Source organism: Antechinus flavipes, chromosome 3, assembly GCF_016432865.1.
Source record: "Antechinus flavipes isolate AdamAnt ecotype Samford, QLD, Australia chromosome 3, AdamAnt_v2, whole genome shotgun sequence".
NCBI lineage: Eukaryota > Metazoa > Chordata > Mammalia > Dasyuromorphia > Dasyuridae > Antechinus > Antechinus flavipes.
The window spans coordinates 523,497,797-523,513,828 of record NC_067400.1 but is presented as its reverse complement, the minus strand read 5'-3'; the positions used below and the strand labels follow the sequence as shown (position 1 = coordinate 523,513,828).

General features: G+C 38.4%; 1 protein-coding gene across 2 annotated transcripts in view; it reads left to right on the top strand.

Moving 5' to 3' along the window:
- INTS4 (integrator complex subunit 4) overlaps positions 1-12,385 on the top strand; it is a 92,523-nt gene extending 80,138 nt beyond the window's left edge. For both annotated transcript variants that reach the window (XM_051987201.1, XM_051987202.1), the window contains 3 exons: positions 715-858; positions 8,089-8,209; positions 11,902-12,385. In XM_051987201.1, the coding sequence (XP_051843161.1) occupies positions 715-858; positions 8,089-8,209; positions 11,902-12,080 (444 nt within the window). In that variant the 3' untranslated portion in view covers positions 12,081-12,385. The remainder of the gene's footprint in view (positions 1-714; positions 859-8,088; positions 8,210-11,901) is intronic.
- Positions 12,386-16,032: the final 3,647 nt, after the last annotated feature.

Below are 16,032 nucleotides of genomic sequence, written 5' to 3'. Positions count from 1 at the left end.
AGAGAGAACATAGATGTCAGTGGAGATATCTACCCCAGAGCCTGGTATACATGCTGCAGTGTAGTAGGAGGGATGTTAGGCTGGGGCCAGTTCCCTGAATTCTCAGCTCACAATTTTGAATTCCATCCTGTAAGTCTTGAGGAAGCATCAAAAGTTTGGAGGAGGAGAGCAGTGTGATCAGAATGGGGCTTTAGAAAGTAGTGTCCTGTGTTATGAATAGTAGGATTTGGGAGATGGGAACTATAAGTAGGGGGGGATAAGTGCATACAGATGAAATGTTTGATAATAATAAGAACTAGTGATCCAGAGATTTCCAGACATTTCAGTGCTGCCCACATTGACCTAAAACTCACAACATGGAAGAGTAGGAAAAGGACTGGACTTTGAGGCACAAGAACTATTTCAAATCTCAGCTTTGTCATATAGTATCTAAGACCATAAGACTTGCCTCGGGGTCACAACTTCCTTATTTATAAAATGGTAGGAAAATATGACTCAAATACTACTTGGCTCCCAAAGCTCTCTAGAAATGTGGAGTCTTATTATGTTGAGTTAGGCTTGGCCTATAAACTATAAGAGTTGGAATGGAATATTTCATTAAACTAGGCAGATAGGCCCCAAATACAGACCCTTGTCCTTGTGTCTCCTCTGCCATCTTTTACTTTCCAAGGTCAATCTGTGCCCTCCATCACCATGTGCTACTTTGCCCTGCAGATCCACAGAGCAACCGCCACAATTATTGAGCCAGCTGGCGAGTCAGACAACCCTTTGAGATTCACCTCTGGGCTGGTGGTGGCGTTGGATGTTGATGCGACTCTAGAGCATGTACAGGATCCTCAGACAATTGTCAAAGTACAGGTCTGTCCATGTGAAGTGTTTGCAAAACTGATTAAGGTTAACTAATAATCTGGGTGTGTTTGGGATAACTTAGTTTTAGTTAGAATACTACTTGGGACATGAATGATTTAGTCTTGTAATGAGTCTGTTCATAGAGAAAAGGACAAGTAAGATTCAGAATGCATTATTACCTGTCTGAAAACTAGAGTTTATAGAACAAATTTTGTATATTCATAATTATTTAGAAATTATTTAGGTGTATTCCATTCTAGGAAACAAATTCTGGGATGATTTTAAATCTCTATACTTAATATTTTAAAGACATTTACACAGATAAAAAATTTTTTTAAAAATATAACTATTCAATTCATGAAAGCTTTTTTGAGCATCTACTATATGCTGAGCACTGTAGATGTCAAGACAAAAATGAAATAGTCCCTTTTCTCAGAGAACTTACTTCCTATTGTGGAAATAGTGTGTATACAGAGAAATACATGGAAAATATCCGTGGTATAAAGACATAGTAATTTCAGAGAGAGAGAAAACATTCACAACTTTTCAACAATCATGAAATTTCTTCTTATTGAGTATTCCAATTAACTAAACAGGAATATATCAAGAAGGAAACATGGTGAGAAGAAAGTCTGGGCAGATGAACGCAAGCCTTGCCTTGGTTAATTTTCATGCATAATTTTTGGAGATGATTCTGAATGGTTGTTCACCTATTTAATAAAGTAATATGAAAGATAGTTAGAAAGCACAGGTGGCAAGTGTGAATGTGGCCAGGAGACATTCTGGGATGTGGTGAAACCTTTATAGCACAGTTTTTATATTTGCTGTTCAAAGTATGTATCCTTGTTTTTTGAGGATTGCTAAGGTCTAAGTAGATGATTAGTGCAGAAGTGTATATATGAGTAAGTCAAAGAGTTACTGTTTTAGAAGCCTCTGGAGATTCACAAATGAACATAGTAAGAAAAAAAAAACTCACTGTGGATGCTTCCCAAAAACCTTACATATGGTTAAAAAATGTTTATCCCTTTGTTGAAAAAACACTTTATCTTTTTTCTCAGTTATATGTAAAAGCAATTTTTAATATTTTTAAAGTAATTTTTGAGTTCTAAATTCCTTTCTTCCCTTTTCTCTATCCTTCTTAAAAAGGTAAGCACTTTGATATAGATTTTATATATATGCAGTCATGCAAAATGTATTTCCATATTAGCTATGTTGCTAAAGAGAACATAGGCCAATACAGACACACAAAATAAAAAGTATGCTTTGATCTGTCTTCAAACTCTGTCAACTCTCTCAGGAGGTAATTAGCATTTTTCGTCATGCATCTTTCAGAATTGTCTTTGATCATTGTATTGCTGAGAATAGCCAAATCATTCACAGTTGATCATTGTACAAGAATACTATTACTATGTACAATGTCATCCTGGTTCCACTTGATTCACTTTGAATTAGTTCATATAAATCTTCCTAGTTTTTCTGAGAGCATTCTGTTCTTCATTTCTTATACCACAATAACATTCTATCACAATCATATGCCATAACTTATGCAGCCATTTCCTAATTTCTGCTGAAGCAATAAAAAAAATGGTTGTAAAAGACAAATGCTGAGGCAGCACAAGAGAGTGGGATGAGTACTGGCCTAGGAGGCAGGATATCTGGGTTTGGATTCTGTCTCAGATATCTCATATAATCTTAGAACATCAGTTTACTTCTCTGCTCTATTGGAACTGATTTGATTCATCTCATTGTTGAAGAGGGCCAGGTCCATCAGAATTTATCGTCATATAGTATTATTGTTGAAGTATATAATGATCTCCTGGTCCTGCTCATTTCACTCAGCATCAGTGCATGTAAGTCTCTCCAGGCCTCTCTGAAATCATCCTGTTGGTCATTTCTTTTTTTTTCTTTTTTTTTTTTTTTTTATAATAACTTTATATTGACAGAATCCATGCCAGGGTAATTTTTTTTACAACATTATCCCTTGCACTCGCTTCTGTTCCAATTTTTCCCCTTCCTCCCTCCACTCCCTTCCCTAGATGGCAAGCAGTCCTACATATGTTAGATATGTTGCAGTATATCCTAGATACAATATATGTTTGCAGAACCGAACAGTTCTCTTGTTGCACAGGGAGAATTAGATTCAGAAGGTATAAATAACCAGGGAAGAAAAACAAAAATGCAAATAGTTCACATTCATTTCCCAGTGTTCTTTCTTTGGATGTAGCTGCTTCTGTCCATCATTTATCAATTGAGACTGAGTTAGGTCTCTTTGTCAAAGAAATCCACTTCCATCAGAATACATCCTCATACAATATCGTTGTTGAAGTGTATAGTAATCTCTGTTCTGCTCATTTCACTCAGCATCAGTTCATGTAAGTCTCTCCAAGCCTCTCTGTATTCATCCTGCTGGTCATTTCTTAAAGAACAATCATATTCCATAACATTCATATACCACAATTTATTCAGCCATTCTCCAATTGATGGGCATCCATTCATTTTCCAGTTTCTGGCAACTACAAAGAGGGCTGCCGCAAATGTTCATGCACATACAGGCCCCTTCTCTTATAAGCCCGGTAGTAATATTGCTGGATCAAAGGATGTGTACATACCCTTGCAAAAGTTTGATAACTTTTTGAACATAGTTCCAAATTGCTCTCCAGAATGGCTGGTGTATTCACAATTCTGTCAACAATGTGTTAGTGTCCCAGTTTTCCCACATCCCCTCCAACATTTCGCATTATCTTTCCCTGTCATTCTAGCTAATCTGACAGGTGTGTAGTGGTATCTCAGAGTTCGACCCATTCATTCTTTAGGATTAGATAGATAATTTAGTTTCCAATTAATTTTTAATCTATCTTTCCACGACCTCTTATCACATATAACTTTTGTTGTATTGTGATTTGAAAAGGATACATTTGATATTTCTGCCTTTCTGCATTTGATTGTGAGGTTTTTGTGTAAGTTCATGTTCTGCTGATAAAAAGGTATTTTCCTTTCTATCCCCATTTAGTTTTCTCCAGAGGTCTATCATATGTGATTTTTCTAAAATTCTATTCATCTCCTTAACTTCTTTCTTTATTTTGTGATTAGGTTTATCTAGTTCTATGTAAGATTGTGTGAGGATAGACTATGATAGACTTAGCTCAACTTAGCAATAGAGTGATTCAAGGCAATTTCAATAGACTTGGGATGGAAAGACCTCTCACATCCAGAGAGAGCACTATGGGGATTGAATATGGATCTAAGCATATATTTTCACCAATTTTTGTCTGTTTTTTTCTTTGTCATGGTTTTTCCCTTTTGTTCTGATTTTTCTGTCACAGCATGACTGATATGGAAATATGTTTAAAATGATTGTGCATGTATAACATATATCAGATTTCTTGCTGTTTTGGAGAGGGGAAAAGGTAAAGAAAGGAGGAGTAAAAAATTACAAAAATAAATGTTGAAAATATTGTTAAAATAAAATACTATTATGAAATAATTTTTAAAATATGAAAAAAATCCCAATAGATAAATGGTCAAAGGATATGAGAAGTAGTTCTCAAAGGAAAAACTGTCTAAGCTATCCAAAAACATGCCCAAAAAAGTGCCAATTCACAAATAGTTAAATACAAATTAAAGCAAAAAAAAAAAAAAAAAAGATTTATGTTTTTGCTTTTGCTTTGTTTGCTTTGTCTGAGATCAGCATTGCTACCCCTTGTTTTTTTGTTCGTTTGTTGTTTGTTTTTTATTTCAGCTGAAACTTTTTACCTTTATTCTTCCTATGTTTCTCTCTGCTTCAGATTTGTTTCTTGTAAACATCATATTGTAGAATTCAGTTCTTAATTCACTCTGCTATTTACTTCTGTTTTATGGGAGAGTTCATCCTTTTTTCATCAGTTATGATTAGTGCATGTTTCCCTCTGTCCTATTTTTCCTGTTTATACTTTTCTGTTTCTTTTGTTTCACCCTATCCCTTTTGCTTTTGACTGCCACCTCCCTCAATCAGCCCCTCCCCCCCTTTTTCCCTTTCTCTCCCTACTTCCTTATAGGTTAAGATAAATTTCTTTACCCAGTTGAGTGTGTATATTATTCCCTCTTTGAGCCAAATGAGAGTGAGTTTCAAACAGTGCTCACCCAATCCCTTCTTTATCTCTACTGTGATAAATCTTTCTTGCTTGTTCCTGTGATATAATTTGTGGTGTTCTCTTCTTTTTTATAATATATGATGGTTCTCTCTGGGAGCAGATTCCTTGGGGAGGTTTTCTGGAGGCAGCCTTAATTTCAGTTCTGAGTAATAAACACTTCAAATACAGCCAGCTGATAAAATCCAAATGTTTATTTCTTCTCTCTTTCCTTGGACCCAGTTAGCTTTCTTAGAGGCCTATCTCTCTGCTTGGTTCCAAGAGCTCTTGCAGCTTGTCCTTTGCTTCTACCTCTGCTTTCTTTAGCCTCCAGCCAGTACAAAGGTGGAAAATGGAATGAATCTAACTCCGCCTCCAAGAGTGGGCTTGTGGGCTTCTGTATTTCTCAGAGGGCTCTCTGGCCCTGAGAGCTTCTTGCTTATATGCTGTTCACTGAATACACACCAATCATTATATCACTGGGAAACCATTATTTGTTGTATGATTAAATCAATGCTAAATTAGATTTAAACATTGTCTCCTCAATTCCACTTAGTACCTTGTTTCAAGTTCTGGTCCATAACATCTCCTTGTAGGATCAGATCAATCATACTGGACCATGCTAAATTAGATAATTATTGTCTCTATCAACTCTAATGAGTTAACACTTTGTAAAGATTCCAACAATAATTTACCCTTTCTGCCTCTCCCTTTCTGCTTCTCCCAGTACAATCTTCTTTTCTTTTTTTTTAATCATCACATCAAAGTCAACTTATACCCACACCCTCTGGGTATATTCCTTTCTACTGCCTTAGTAGAGATAGAGTTCTTAAGTTACAAGTATCATCTGCCTATGTAAAGATGTAAAGAGTTTAACCTTATTAAATATTAGGGTTTTTTTTTCTTTTCTGTTCACTTTTTTATGCTTTTCTTGTGTTTTCTATTTGTAGATCTGATTTTCTATTCGGCTCCCATCTTTTCATCAGGAAATTTTCTAAGTCATCTATTTCAGTGAATGTCCATCTTTTTCCCAGAAAGATTATGCTTGATTTTGCTGGGTAATTGATTCTTGGTTATAATACAAACTCCTTTGCATCCCATAATATCATATTCCAAGCCCTATAATCATTTGATATAGAAGTTGCTAAGTTCTGTGTAATTCTGACTGTGCCTCATTGATATTTGAATTGTTCCTTTCTGGCTACTTAGTTTTTTCTCCTTGACTGATAGTCCTGAAATTTGATTATAATGTTCTTTGGAATTTTTGTTTGGGGATTTTCTTCCAGGAGATGGTCAGTAGATTCTTTAAATGACTATTTTATTCTCTGGTCTTATATATCAATTTTGATAATTTCAGGAAAGATGCTGATCAGGCTCATTTTTGATCATGACTTTCAGTTACTCTATCTCTCCTAGATCTAGTTTCTAGGTCACTCGTTTTTTAAATGAGGTATTTTACATTTTCTTCTATTATTTTTCATTCTTTTATGTTTCATAGAGTCATTAGCTTTATTTGTAGTTTTTGTACTTCCTTTTTCATTTGGCCAATTCTGTTCTTAAAATTGTTTTCTTCAGTCCATTTTTATGCTTCCTTTTCCAAGATATTGACTCTTTTGTCATAATTTTCTTACATAACTCATTACTTTTCTCAATTTTTTTCTCCTTCTTCTTTTACTTGATTTTGAAAATATCTTTTGAGCTCTTCTTGCAAGAGAACTTTTTGATCTTGAGATCAATTCACATTCTCCCTTGAGGCTTCACATGTAAGCATTTTGACAGTATTGTCCTCTTAGTCCCCTGTCACTGTAGTAACTTCTATGGTCAGGGCTCTTTTTTGTTTTTTTGCTCATTTTTCAAAGTTGAACTCTGCTTCCTGGGATATGAGAGGGGTCTGGTCACTGATGTTCTACACCAGGACTTTTGGAGCTGATGCTTGCCTGCAGCACTTGACTACTGACCCAGGTGCCCCTAATCTGCTCTGGGTTCCAGGGCTGGCCGTTTGCTTGTTGCACTGGGATCGCTGAGCCAGGCCTGGGAGTATTGAGTGCTGGGCACCTCCTGCTTGCTTGTCTGGGCACCACTTATGCTGGGCTGTGCTCCTTTCTTTTTTCCCCATCTTTTTGTGGATTCTGTCATTCCAGAATTCTTTCAGAGACTTGATTTAATGTTTCTGAGAGAAACTGGGGGAAGCACAGACAACTTTCTGACTTCTCTTCACCAGTTTGGATCTGTCTGTTTTTACCTTGTCATAGTTTTGAAGCATTAAAATTTCTTCTGGCCCAGGCCAGTGATTTCATTGATTTGGGAAACTCCCTCTACCAGTGCAGATTAGCAACTCTTCTGCAAATTCAAATTTTGAAAGAGTTCCCTGAAAGATGAAGGGACTTGATCAAGAGTCACTTAGTCCAATATATGTCCAAAGTGGAGCTTAAGCCTGGGGCTTCTTGACTCCGTGGCTGGACCTCTATGCCCTAGGCTGTGCTGCTTCTCATCGACAACATAACAATAATAATGGCATTTCACTTTTATGTAGGCTTGACAGAGAACCTTCCTCACAGCAAAACCAAGGAAGATGATGCAGATATACTATGCCTATTTTACAAATGAGAAACCTAGAGGACATGTAGAGAAGTTAGCTAGTTTGCCCAAAGTTGTGCAATAAATTAGTTGCAAAGCTGGAAAAATTGTCTTGACCCCACATCCAGTTTCTTCCTTTTCTTCATCTGTCTCATCTTTTTTGTTTAGTTCCATGTCATTTCCTTTGTGCTATTTACACTGTCTCTAATGAATCAAGACATAAATTGTGTTTGCCTGATTCTTCCTGGATATCTGGTTTCTCAAAGTCCATCTCAGTAGCAGAGTCATTACTATTTGAGAAAAGGCCTGGTCATGCATACAGTGGTATTTCCCTCATCTCAGGGACCAGCCTAGTAAAGAATGGAAACCTCATTAGAAAAAGGGTTGGGATATTAGCAGGTTAATTTTTTTTTTTTTTTATTACTACCACTCCTAAAGTACCCACGTGGATGGTATCATTAAGCCTTGAAAATGAAATTAGAATATCCTAAACAGGTACATCCATGGCAAAAGTGGTATTTGTTGTCTTATATTCTTGATTTGTTACTTTACTTAGGTATTATATCCTGATGGTCAGGCCCAGATAATCCATCCTAAACCTTCAGACTTCCGAAATCCTGGGCCTGGAAGACATAGGCTGATAACTCAAGTTTACCTCTCCCATGGTGCCTGGACAGGTAAGAAACAATGTCTGACTTCCCAGGCATTCCTGGGCCCCTAAATCTTGAATGGGGGGATGATAAGTAAGGGAAAATAGTGGAACCCCAAAATAAGAAAATCTTCTGATGGAGCTAATTCATCCTCTTTCCAACCTCTCCCAGGATTTGCCTTTTTGCTCAGTAGGGAAGTTGAGGGTTGAATTTCCCAGTCTCAGAACTGGAAGTGACAGCACAGACCCCCTCAGAGTCTTACCTCTCCCCAAGGCAGGGATGTCATCTACCACATTTCTGACAAATGACCATCTTGACAGTGCTTGAGTAATAGTGACAAGGAACTCTGTACTGCCAAGGTAGGCCATTCAGTTTTAGAGAGTTCTGATTGTTTCACAGTCCTTCCTTCTCTTAAGTCCAAATCATAGGACCATAAGATTTAGTGGTAGAAGGAACCTTAAATAAGGATGAAGTCCCAGCCTCCTTTAGATATTAATTGAGGTTCAGAGAAAAAGAAGGGCTTTGCTCAGGATAAAAGCTAATAAGTGATTAGGTCTCATCAGTGCAGATCCAGAGCTTTGTGTCTGTCCCTCACTCCCAGCGATGCAGGTGAGCCTCCCTGTCCAACTACTCTTTGTCTTCACTCCCCTGTGGGGCCAGCTGGAAGAACTACAGGCCCTCCTCAGAACTGCCTGTTAGAGATTGTGAGATATGTTCCTTCTCATTTTCTCTTCTCCAGGCTTAGCATTCTATGCCAGAGCCTGAATTTCATGTTCTCAAAATAGCCAGTAGATATTTGTATTGTCTCCTATACAAGTCTACCACCACAAGGGATCATTTTGTTTGTAATTATAGAAGGAAAGTTTAACAGTAGAAAGAAAATAAAAACAATAAATATTTATCTGCAGAGACGCAGCATGGCATAGTGGGTGTGAGGTGATCTTTAAACCAGGCCTACGTGGGTTCAAGCTTGCCTTCTTGCAATTTGTGATCATATGACCCTGAGCAAGTCATTTTTCAGTGTTCTATACTCTTTAGACTGTCAGATAGAGAAGGTTAAATCCTCCATTGCTAGAGGGAATTTATTCACTTGGAAGTTTGCTATACCAATGCCTTTAGCAGCCAAGTCAGTACTAATCCGAGTACTTTTTTCTTTCATTTCTCTTGTGAGCCTTAAAATAACCTTCCTAAATAAAATACTGAGACTCAACATTGTGTGAAAGATCCTTTCTTATCCTATACTCTTCCTGTCTCTCTGTACCTACCTGGAAGACGCTTTTTTTTGCCTCCTATATCCATTGCCTTTGGGGATTATCTGCCTTATAACTATGGTGAAAAGATCAGCCAGAAGAACCAGAGAGCATTAAAGGCAGCAAAGCAGCCTTTCACTGACTTCACAAGGACAGTTCCTCAAAGTTGAGAACTGAGCCATGATGGGCAGAGTTGAGGGCAGGAAGGATGAGAATTCCTTGGGAAAAGAGACTAGGGGAGATTCTTTTGGGGAAAGTTGCCTTGGTAAATGGAGTGGGTGATGCAATTTTCACAAAGATCAGAACCCATTTTCCCCTTAATCTGCCCTGAGTTGATGACTCAACTATTATATTTGGCAGGGATAAGTGAATTGTTCTCCAAGAGATTTGTGCATTTCTCAAGTAAAGGATTCAAAGAACTCAGATGAGTTATTATCCTCTCAGAAGGCTTTGGAAGGCCTAGATGTTTTGTTCTCCTATCCCTGTGTGTGTGTGTGTGTGTGTGTGTGTGTGTGTGTGTGTGTGTGTGTTTGTGCGCGCTTGTGCACACTTGCACGCACAATGGTAGGCATACTAAAGATTGATGAACGTGCGGGAGAGTAAAACATCCAAAGCTTCAGGGTCATTAGTATGCTGAGGATGGGTGGCCTATAGATTTCTTTTCCTCAGTGCCAGATCGGGTCCCTTCCCTTTTCCCAAAACCTCCCTGAGGTTTAGGATGTCTGGTTAAAAAGCAGCCAGCACATCGTCAGTCCTGTAGAAACAACCTCTTCGGGTGGCTGAGGAAAAGAAGCATGAGGAGGAGTGGAAAGCACAGGGACTATTGTGGCTTTTATTGAAACAATAATTGTACTGGGGCTTCAATCTGGTTTCCTGAGTTTGGAGCTTTGAAGCTGTTGTCTGCTTCCTAGTAGGTTACATTCGACACAATGACTATTTTTCAAGGAGCCTCTAATTGCTGAAAGTATTTTTGGTGGAAGAGATATTTAAAGCATAGAGAGCAGTATGTAGTATAATAGAAAGTCAGGAGGCCTGAGTTCTACTCTTTTTTTCCACTAATCTTGACAAAGTCACCATCTTTCTCTTATGTCTTATTTTTTGACCTTTATATTGAGAAGACCAGCCTTGAAACTCTATAAGGACTGCTCAACACTACTATTCTACAGATGTAATAAATAAATCTGGGGACCTAAGGGTCATACTACACAGAATGACGTAGCTGCCTTTGAAAAATACTCACAAAGAAGGGAGTCTGAAAATCATCAGTGTGACTTGTACCTCTAGCTTAAAGATAAAAGATAAAAGATCCTTTTAAAAAGAATTTTGTATTTGTTTTGTTTTGTTTTTTTTTTGGCTCATTCTTTGTTCTCTTTATCAGTTAATATGTCTTCTGACTACTGGAGTGCACAAACCCAAAGTTAACATAGGACACATTGCCATCTGTGAGATTAGCTTCTAGACTTGGGCCATTAAGCCATGAGGATCCAGGATCTGTACTAATATCACAGAAAACCCACCGCTTAAAATGAAAGTTCTTAAGCTGGGGGTCTGTGGACTTTTTAAAAATAGCTTTTTGTCTATAAATCAATATAATTGTTTTTTATAATTCTATGTATTTTGTTACGTGCACTTGACAATAATATTTTGATGAGGAGCCCATAGGCTTCCCCAAACTATCTGAAGGCAGCATGGCTTAAAGAAAGTAAAATACCTCTGATTCTAAGGGAGCACAGTGCAAAGAAAAGAGCTCCTGCCCAAGAGAGTCTCTGGACCCGGATTGAAATTCCAGCTTTGACTGAAATTTAAATCATTTAAGTTCTCTGAAGTCTCTGAAAAAAACTGGAATAATGATATTTAGACTGCTTTCCTCATTGAGTGGTACTAAAGAAAGCATTATATAAATTATTTGTTTGTACATACTCATTTGTTTTTTGTCTCCTTACATTGTGAGTTCCTGGAGTACATAGACAGTCCTTTGCCTCTTTTTGAATTTAGCATTGCACCTAGAACATAAAAGGCCCTCAATGTTGATTGACTAGAAGCTAGGTGGTAGCTAGAACTGGATGTGGGCCGAGTGAGCCCTGGGGCTGCAGGCAGGGAGTTCAGGTCTGGCCTCAGACCTTCCTAGCTGTATCATCCTGGGCAGGTCACTTTCCCCCATTTGCCTCAGATTGCTTATCTGTGAAATGAGCTCGAGAAAACAGCGGCTAAGTTCTCCAGTCTCTCCCCAGAAAGCTCTGACTTGGTCATGCAGAGTCGGGTGAATAACACTGACACCCTGGCCTACAAAGAGTTAAACACCCCAGTCACCACCAGGCTGCAGAAAGATTTGTTTCTGAAGCTGGTCTGAGCCTGTTTGTTTTGGCTTCTCATTTAAGGTTCCCAAAGCTGCCCAGTTAAGGATCGTAGTGTGGAGGGCCTTAAATTCACCAAGAACATCTCTCTCTTTCTCTCTCTTCTCCCTTTCAGAACCATGTCAGATTGAGGTGCGGCTGCTGCTGGCCTATGACTCGTCCACCCGGATCTCCAGAGCTGCTTGTTTGGATGGCACAGAAGCTCTGCCGCTGGTAGAGAATAGTATTGAAGGGACCATCCCCTTTAGCAAACCTGTCAAGGTTTACATCATGCCTAAGCCAGCTCGACGCTGACCTCTGCCCTATGTGAGGGCTTCCTGGGGAGCACAGCGTCCTGGAAACAGTGGTGACCACGTCCTAATTCTGTCACTGAGGAGTAGCCACTTGGATTGCTTTTTGCTCAGCATAGGGTGACTCTGGGGCCACTTCACAACAGTGAGTGGACAAGGGATGCCATGGGACTCAAAAGGGTTAGCAACTGCCAAAAGTTGCTGGATTGTCATAGCTTTCCCCAAGGGCTGGTACACTAAGATCTTTGTTTCTCCCAGTTCAAAGCACAGGGTAAATAATTTTACATTAAAAGAACCAAAAAGTTTCAAGGCTACTTTCTTTTTTTATTACAATAAATGTTGAGAAAATTTCTTCTCTTTTTGTCTTAAAAGCAAAATTTTATATTTGTTAGGGATTTGCATTCGCATTAGAAAATGTTTATTTTCCTCAAATGTTTAACACAAACCCCTTCCTACCCTTTTTTTAATCTTTATGCCAAACTCCTCCCCCTAAGAAGTGGTTATTCTGCAGTCTTGCTTCTTAAACTTCGAGTTTTTTCACTTGGATTGAATACAAATTAGTTTCCAATAACTGAATTTTTGCCACCTAGAGTTTCTGGGTGAGCATCTGGAGGAACAGCAGAGAGCTGTTAAAGAATAAATTGTGTCTATATTTTCAGTCCAGTTAGAGCAAACATCAAAAATTAACCATATCCAAGGTGTTATTTAAAAGTGCTTTCAATAACTGTTCAATAACTGTTGCAATAAATTGCAAATTTAGAGGGTATATGCCTTCCTGGAACCTGCCCCAACTCTGTGCTAGGCACTAGGGAACTTGAATTTTTCTTCATAGGTACCCTGTCTTGACAAAATAGATATACCAGCGGCTGTGGTTAGGAAAGCTTTCGTGCAGAGGATTGTACTTGAAGGATGCTGAGCTGGAAGTGAGGACTTACATTCTGTTGGGAGATCTACGAAAGGCATGAAGTCAGAAAACAAGAGATTGTTTATGAGGAACAGCAAAAAGGCCTTGAATGTTAGCACCAGAGTATAGGAGATGGACTGTGGCAATAATCTAGACTTGAGATTTAGCAATTTAGGTGCATACAGTGTAAGGGTATGCTGTACTGGAGGTAAAAATAGAAAAGATAGCAAACTGCCACCAAAGGGCTCCACTAATATCTAGAGATGTCCATAGGGGGGCTCAATTACAGGGAGAATGCCAGTTCCAGAAGGTCTTAGAGTTCATCCAGGTAGCTGCCCCACAGTGGGGCAAGGTTTATTTACATCATGCCTAAGCCAGCTCATGGGGAACCTGGAAAGGATGAGCTACTTTTATTGGGAGGGGAGAAAAGGGGCCTAAGAGTCAGAGTGAAATAGAGATTGAGTTCCCTTAGAGTTCGGATGAAGAAGTCCATCCAGAAAGGAGATATTAACAAGAAGAGTTGGGATCTGCCAGCATAGGATTCCAGAGAAGATGACGGTATGGAGTTGAGCTGGTTAGCTAAGAGGATGAGGTTGGAAAGAGCAGAAAGTGAAGCCTGGGTAGTGACAGCATGGTAAAATACTGAAAGATGGAGAAATTGCAGGTTACTGAGACTGAACATTAGGTTTAGAAGGAGTAAGATGGAAGAAGAGAGGAAAGAGTGAAAGCCTTTATTTAGCATTTCCTATCAGCCTTGCACGGAGCAAAGCATTGGGGATTAAATACAAAAACAATAATAGTCTCTATTCTCATGGAGCTTAATTATCACGAGAGATAATATACCTTAGAAGAGAGGGGCACTTTAATCTTGCAAGTTACAAAAATGGTGACTGTTAGGATCATAGGGAGATAACTGTTGCCCTCCTTTCAGGAGCAATGGCAAAATTCAGTTGACCATAATTTCAGAATTATGGGGGTGGGTGAGATGTCCAAGGAGAGGGAGAATCATGGATTGGGGCCCCAGGGCATTAGTCATTACAGGAGGTTATGATCAAAAGAATTCCAGCATTCTTGATCATGAAATAGAATATCTGAAGTTAGATCTTCTTAACTCTAATCTCCTTCCAAAGAGGAGGGAAGAAATTAGGTAAAATATTTTTTTCCAATAGTACTTTATTTTCCCAAATACATATAAAGATAATCTTCAGCATCCATTTTTGTAAAACTTGTATTCCAGATTTTCCTCCTCCTTACTTCCTGCCCTCCCCAAGGCAGCAGCAATCTGTAGGTTAAATATATACAATTCTTTTAAACATTTCTACATTTGTCATGTTGTATATGAAAAATCAGACTAAAAGGGGGAAAAAAACACAAGAAAGGAAAAAAAAAACCTCATAATTAATCATTATATAATCTTGCTGTCGCAGTGATACGTTCTCCTGATTGTACTCACTCCACATCAGTTCATGTAAGTCTTTCCAGGCCTTTCTGAAGTCATCCTGCTGATTGTTTCTTACAGAACAATAATATTCCATAACATTCATGTACCATAACTTATTTGGCCATCCTCCAGCTGATGGGCATCCACTCAGTTTCCAGTTCCTCGCCACTACCAAAAGGAACTGCTATGAGCATATTTGTACATGTGGGTCCTTTTCCTTCTTATGATCTCTTTGGGATATAAGCCACTGCTGGATCAAAGGCTATGCTCAATGTAGATAGCCCTTTGGGCATAATTCCAAATTGGTCTCCAGAAAGCTTGGGTCATTTCACAACTCCACCTCTTTAGTTCAACTAATACACAAGTATTGGTGTCCCAGTTTTTCCCACATTCCCTTCAATATTTATCATTATCTTTTCCTGTCATCTTAGCCAATCTGAGAGATACAAAGTGGTACCTTAGAGTTGTCTTAATTTGCATTTCTCTAATCAATAGGAATTTAGAGCATTTTTTTCATGACTAGAAAGGACTTTAATTTTTTCCTCTGAAAATTGTCTGTTCATACCCTTTGACAATTCATCAGTTGGGGAATGGCATGAATTCTTATAAATTTTAGTTCTCTATATTTTAGAAATGAGGTATTTATCAGAAACACTGGCTGTAATTGTTTTCCTCCAGTTTACTCCTAATCTTGGCTGCTTTGGTTTTGTTTGTGCAAAAACTTTGTCATCAAAATTATCTACTTTGTACTTCATAATGTCCTCTAGTTCTTCTTTGGCCATAAATTCCCTTCTCCACAGTTCTGAGAAGTAGACTATCCCTTGTTCTCCTAATTTGCTTATATTATCACCCTTTATGTCTAAATCATGAACCCATTAGGCGTTGTCTTGGTCCAGGGTGTTAGATGTTGGTCAATATCTAGTTTCTCCCATGCTGTTTATCAGTTTTCCCAGCAAAAATTGATTAAATTCTTAATGCTAAATATCAGAATTTAGCCTTTGAGGAGGTTGGTCAGGGACCCAAGGATATATGATGTGCCCAAATTTACAAGCCAACATCTTCATCATTTGTTTTATAACTTTCTATCCTGCTGGCTGTCTCTGCCTCATCCTCCTAAACTGATTATTCATTCTTGTCTCTGCTCTGACCTCCAGTCCCTCTTCCTATTCCTCTTCTAATCTAATTTACTATCTTGCTCCCTTCCTTGTGGTTTATCAGTTCAATTACATTTTGGATCCCATCTTTTCTCCTATCCTTAACCCTCAAACTCTGGGTTACATTCCTTTCTTCCTATCCCTCCATCTATGTTTTCTGTATGTCTGGAAAGAGTCCACAAAACTGATTAGATTTACTAAGAATTTCTCTTACGGAAACTCACTTGGACTCTGCTTCACTTCCGCTCTCAGATGACTATTCCTGGCCTCTTAAATCACCATCTTCTTTCTCCCTCAGGTTTGCCTCCTATATTTACTTTTTTTTTTTTTTTAATGCAGGTTATTCATCCCAAACTCCCTCTTTACACTTAGAAACCTGTCTTCATCATAGGCAGAGCCAATATGGCAGAGTAAAGGCAGGAACTTGTCCAACTTCTTCCCAAACTGCTCAGTCCAA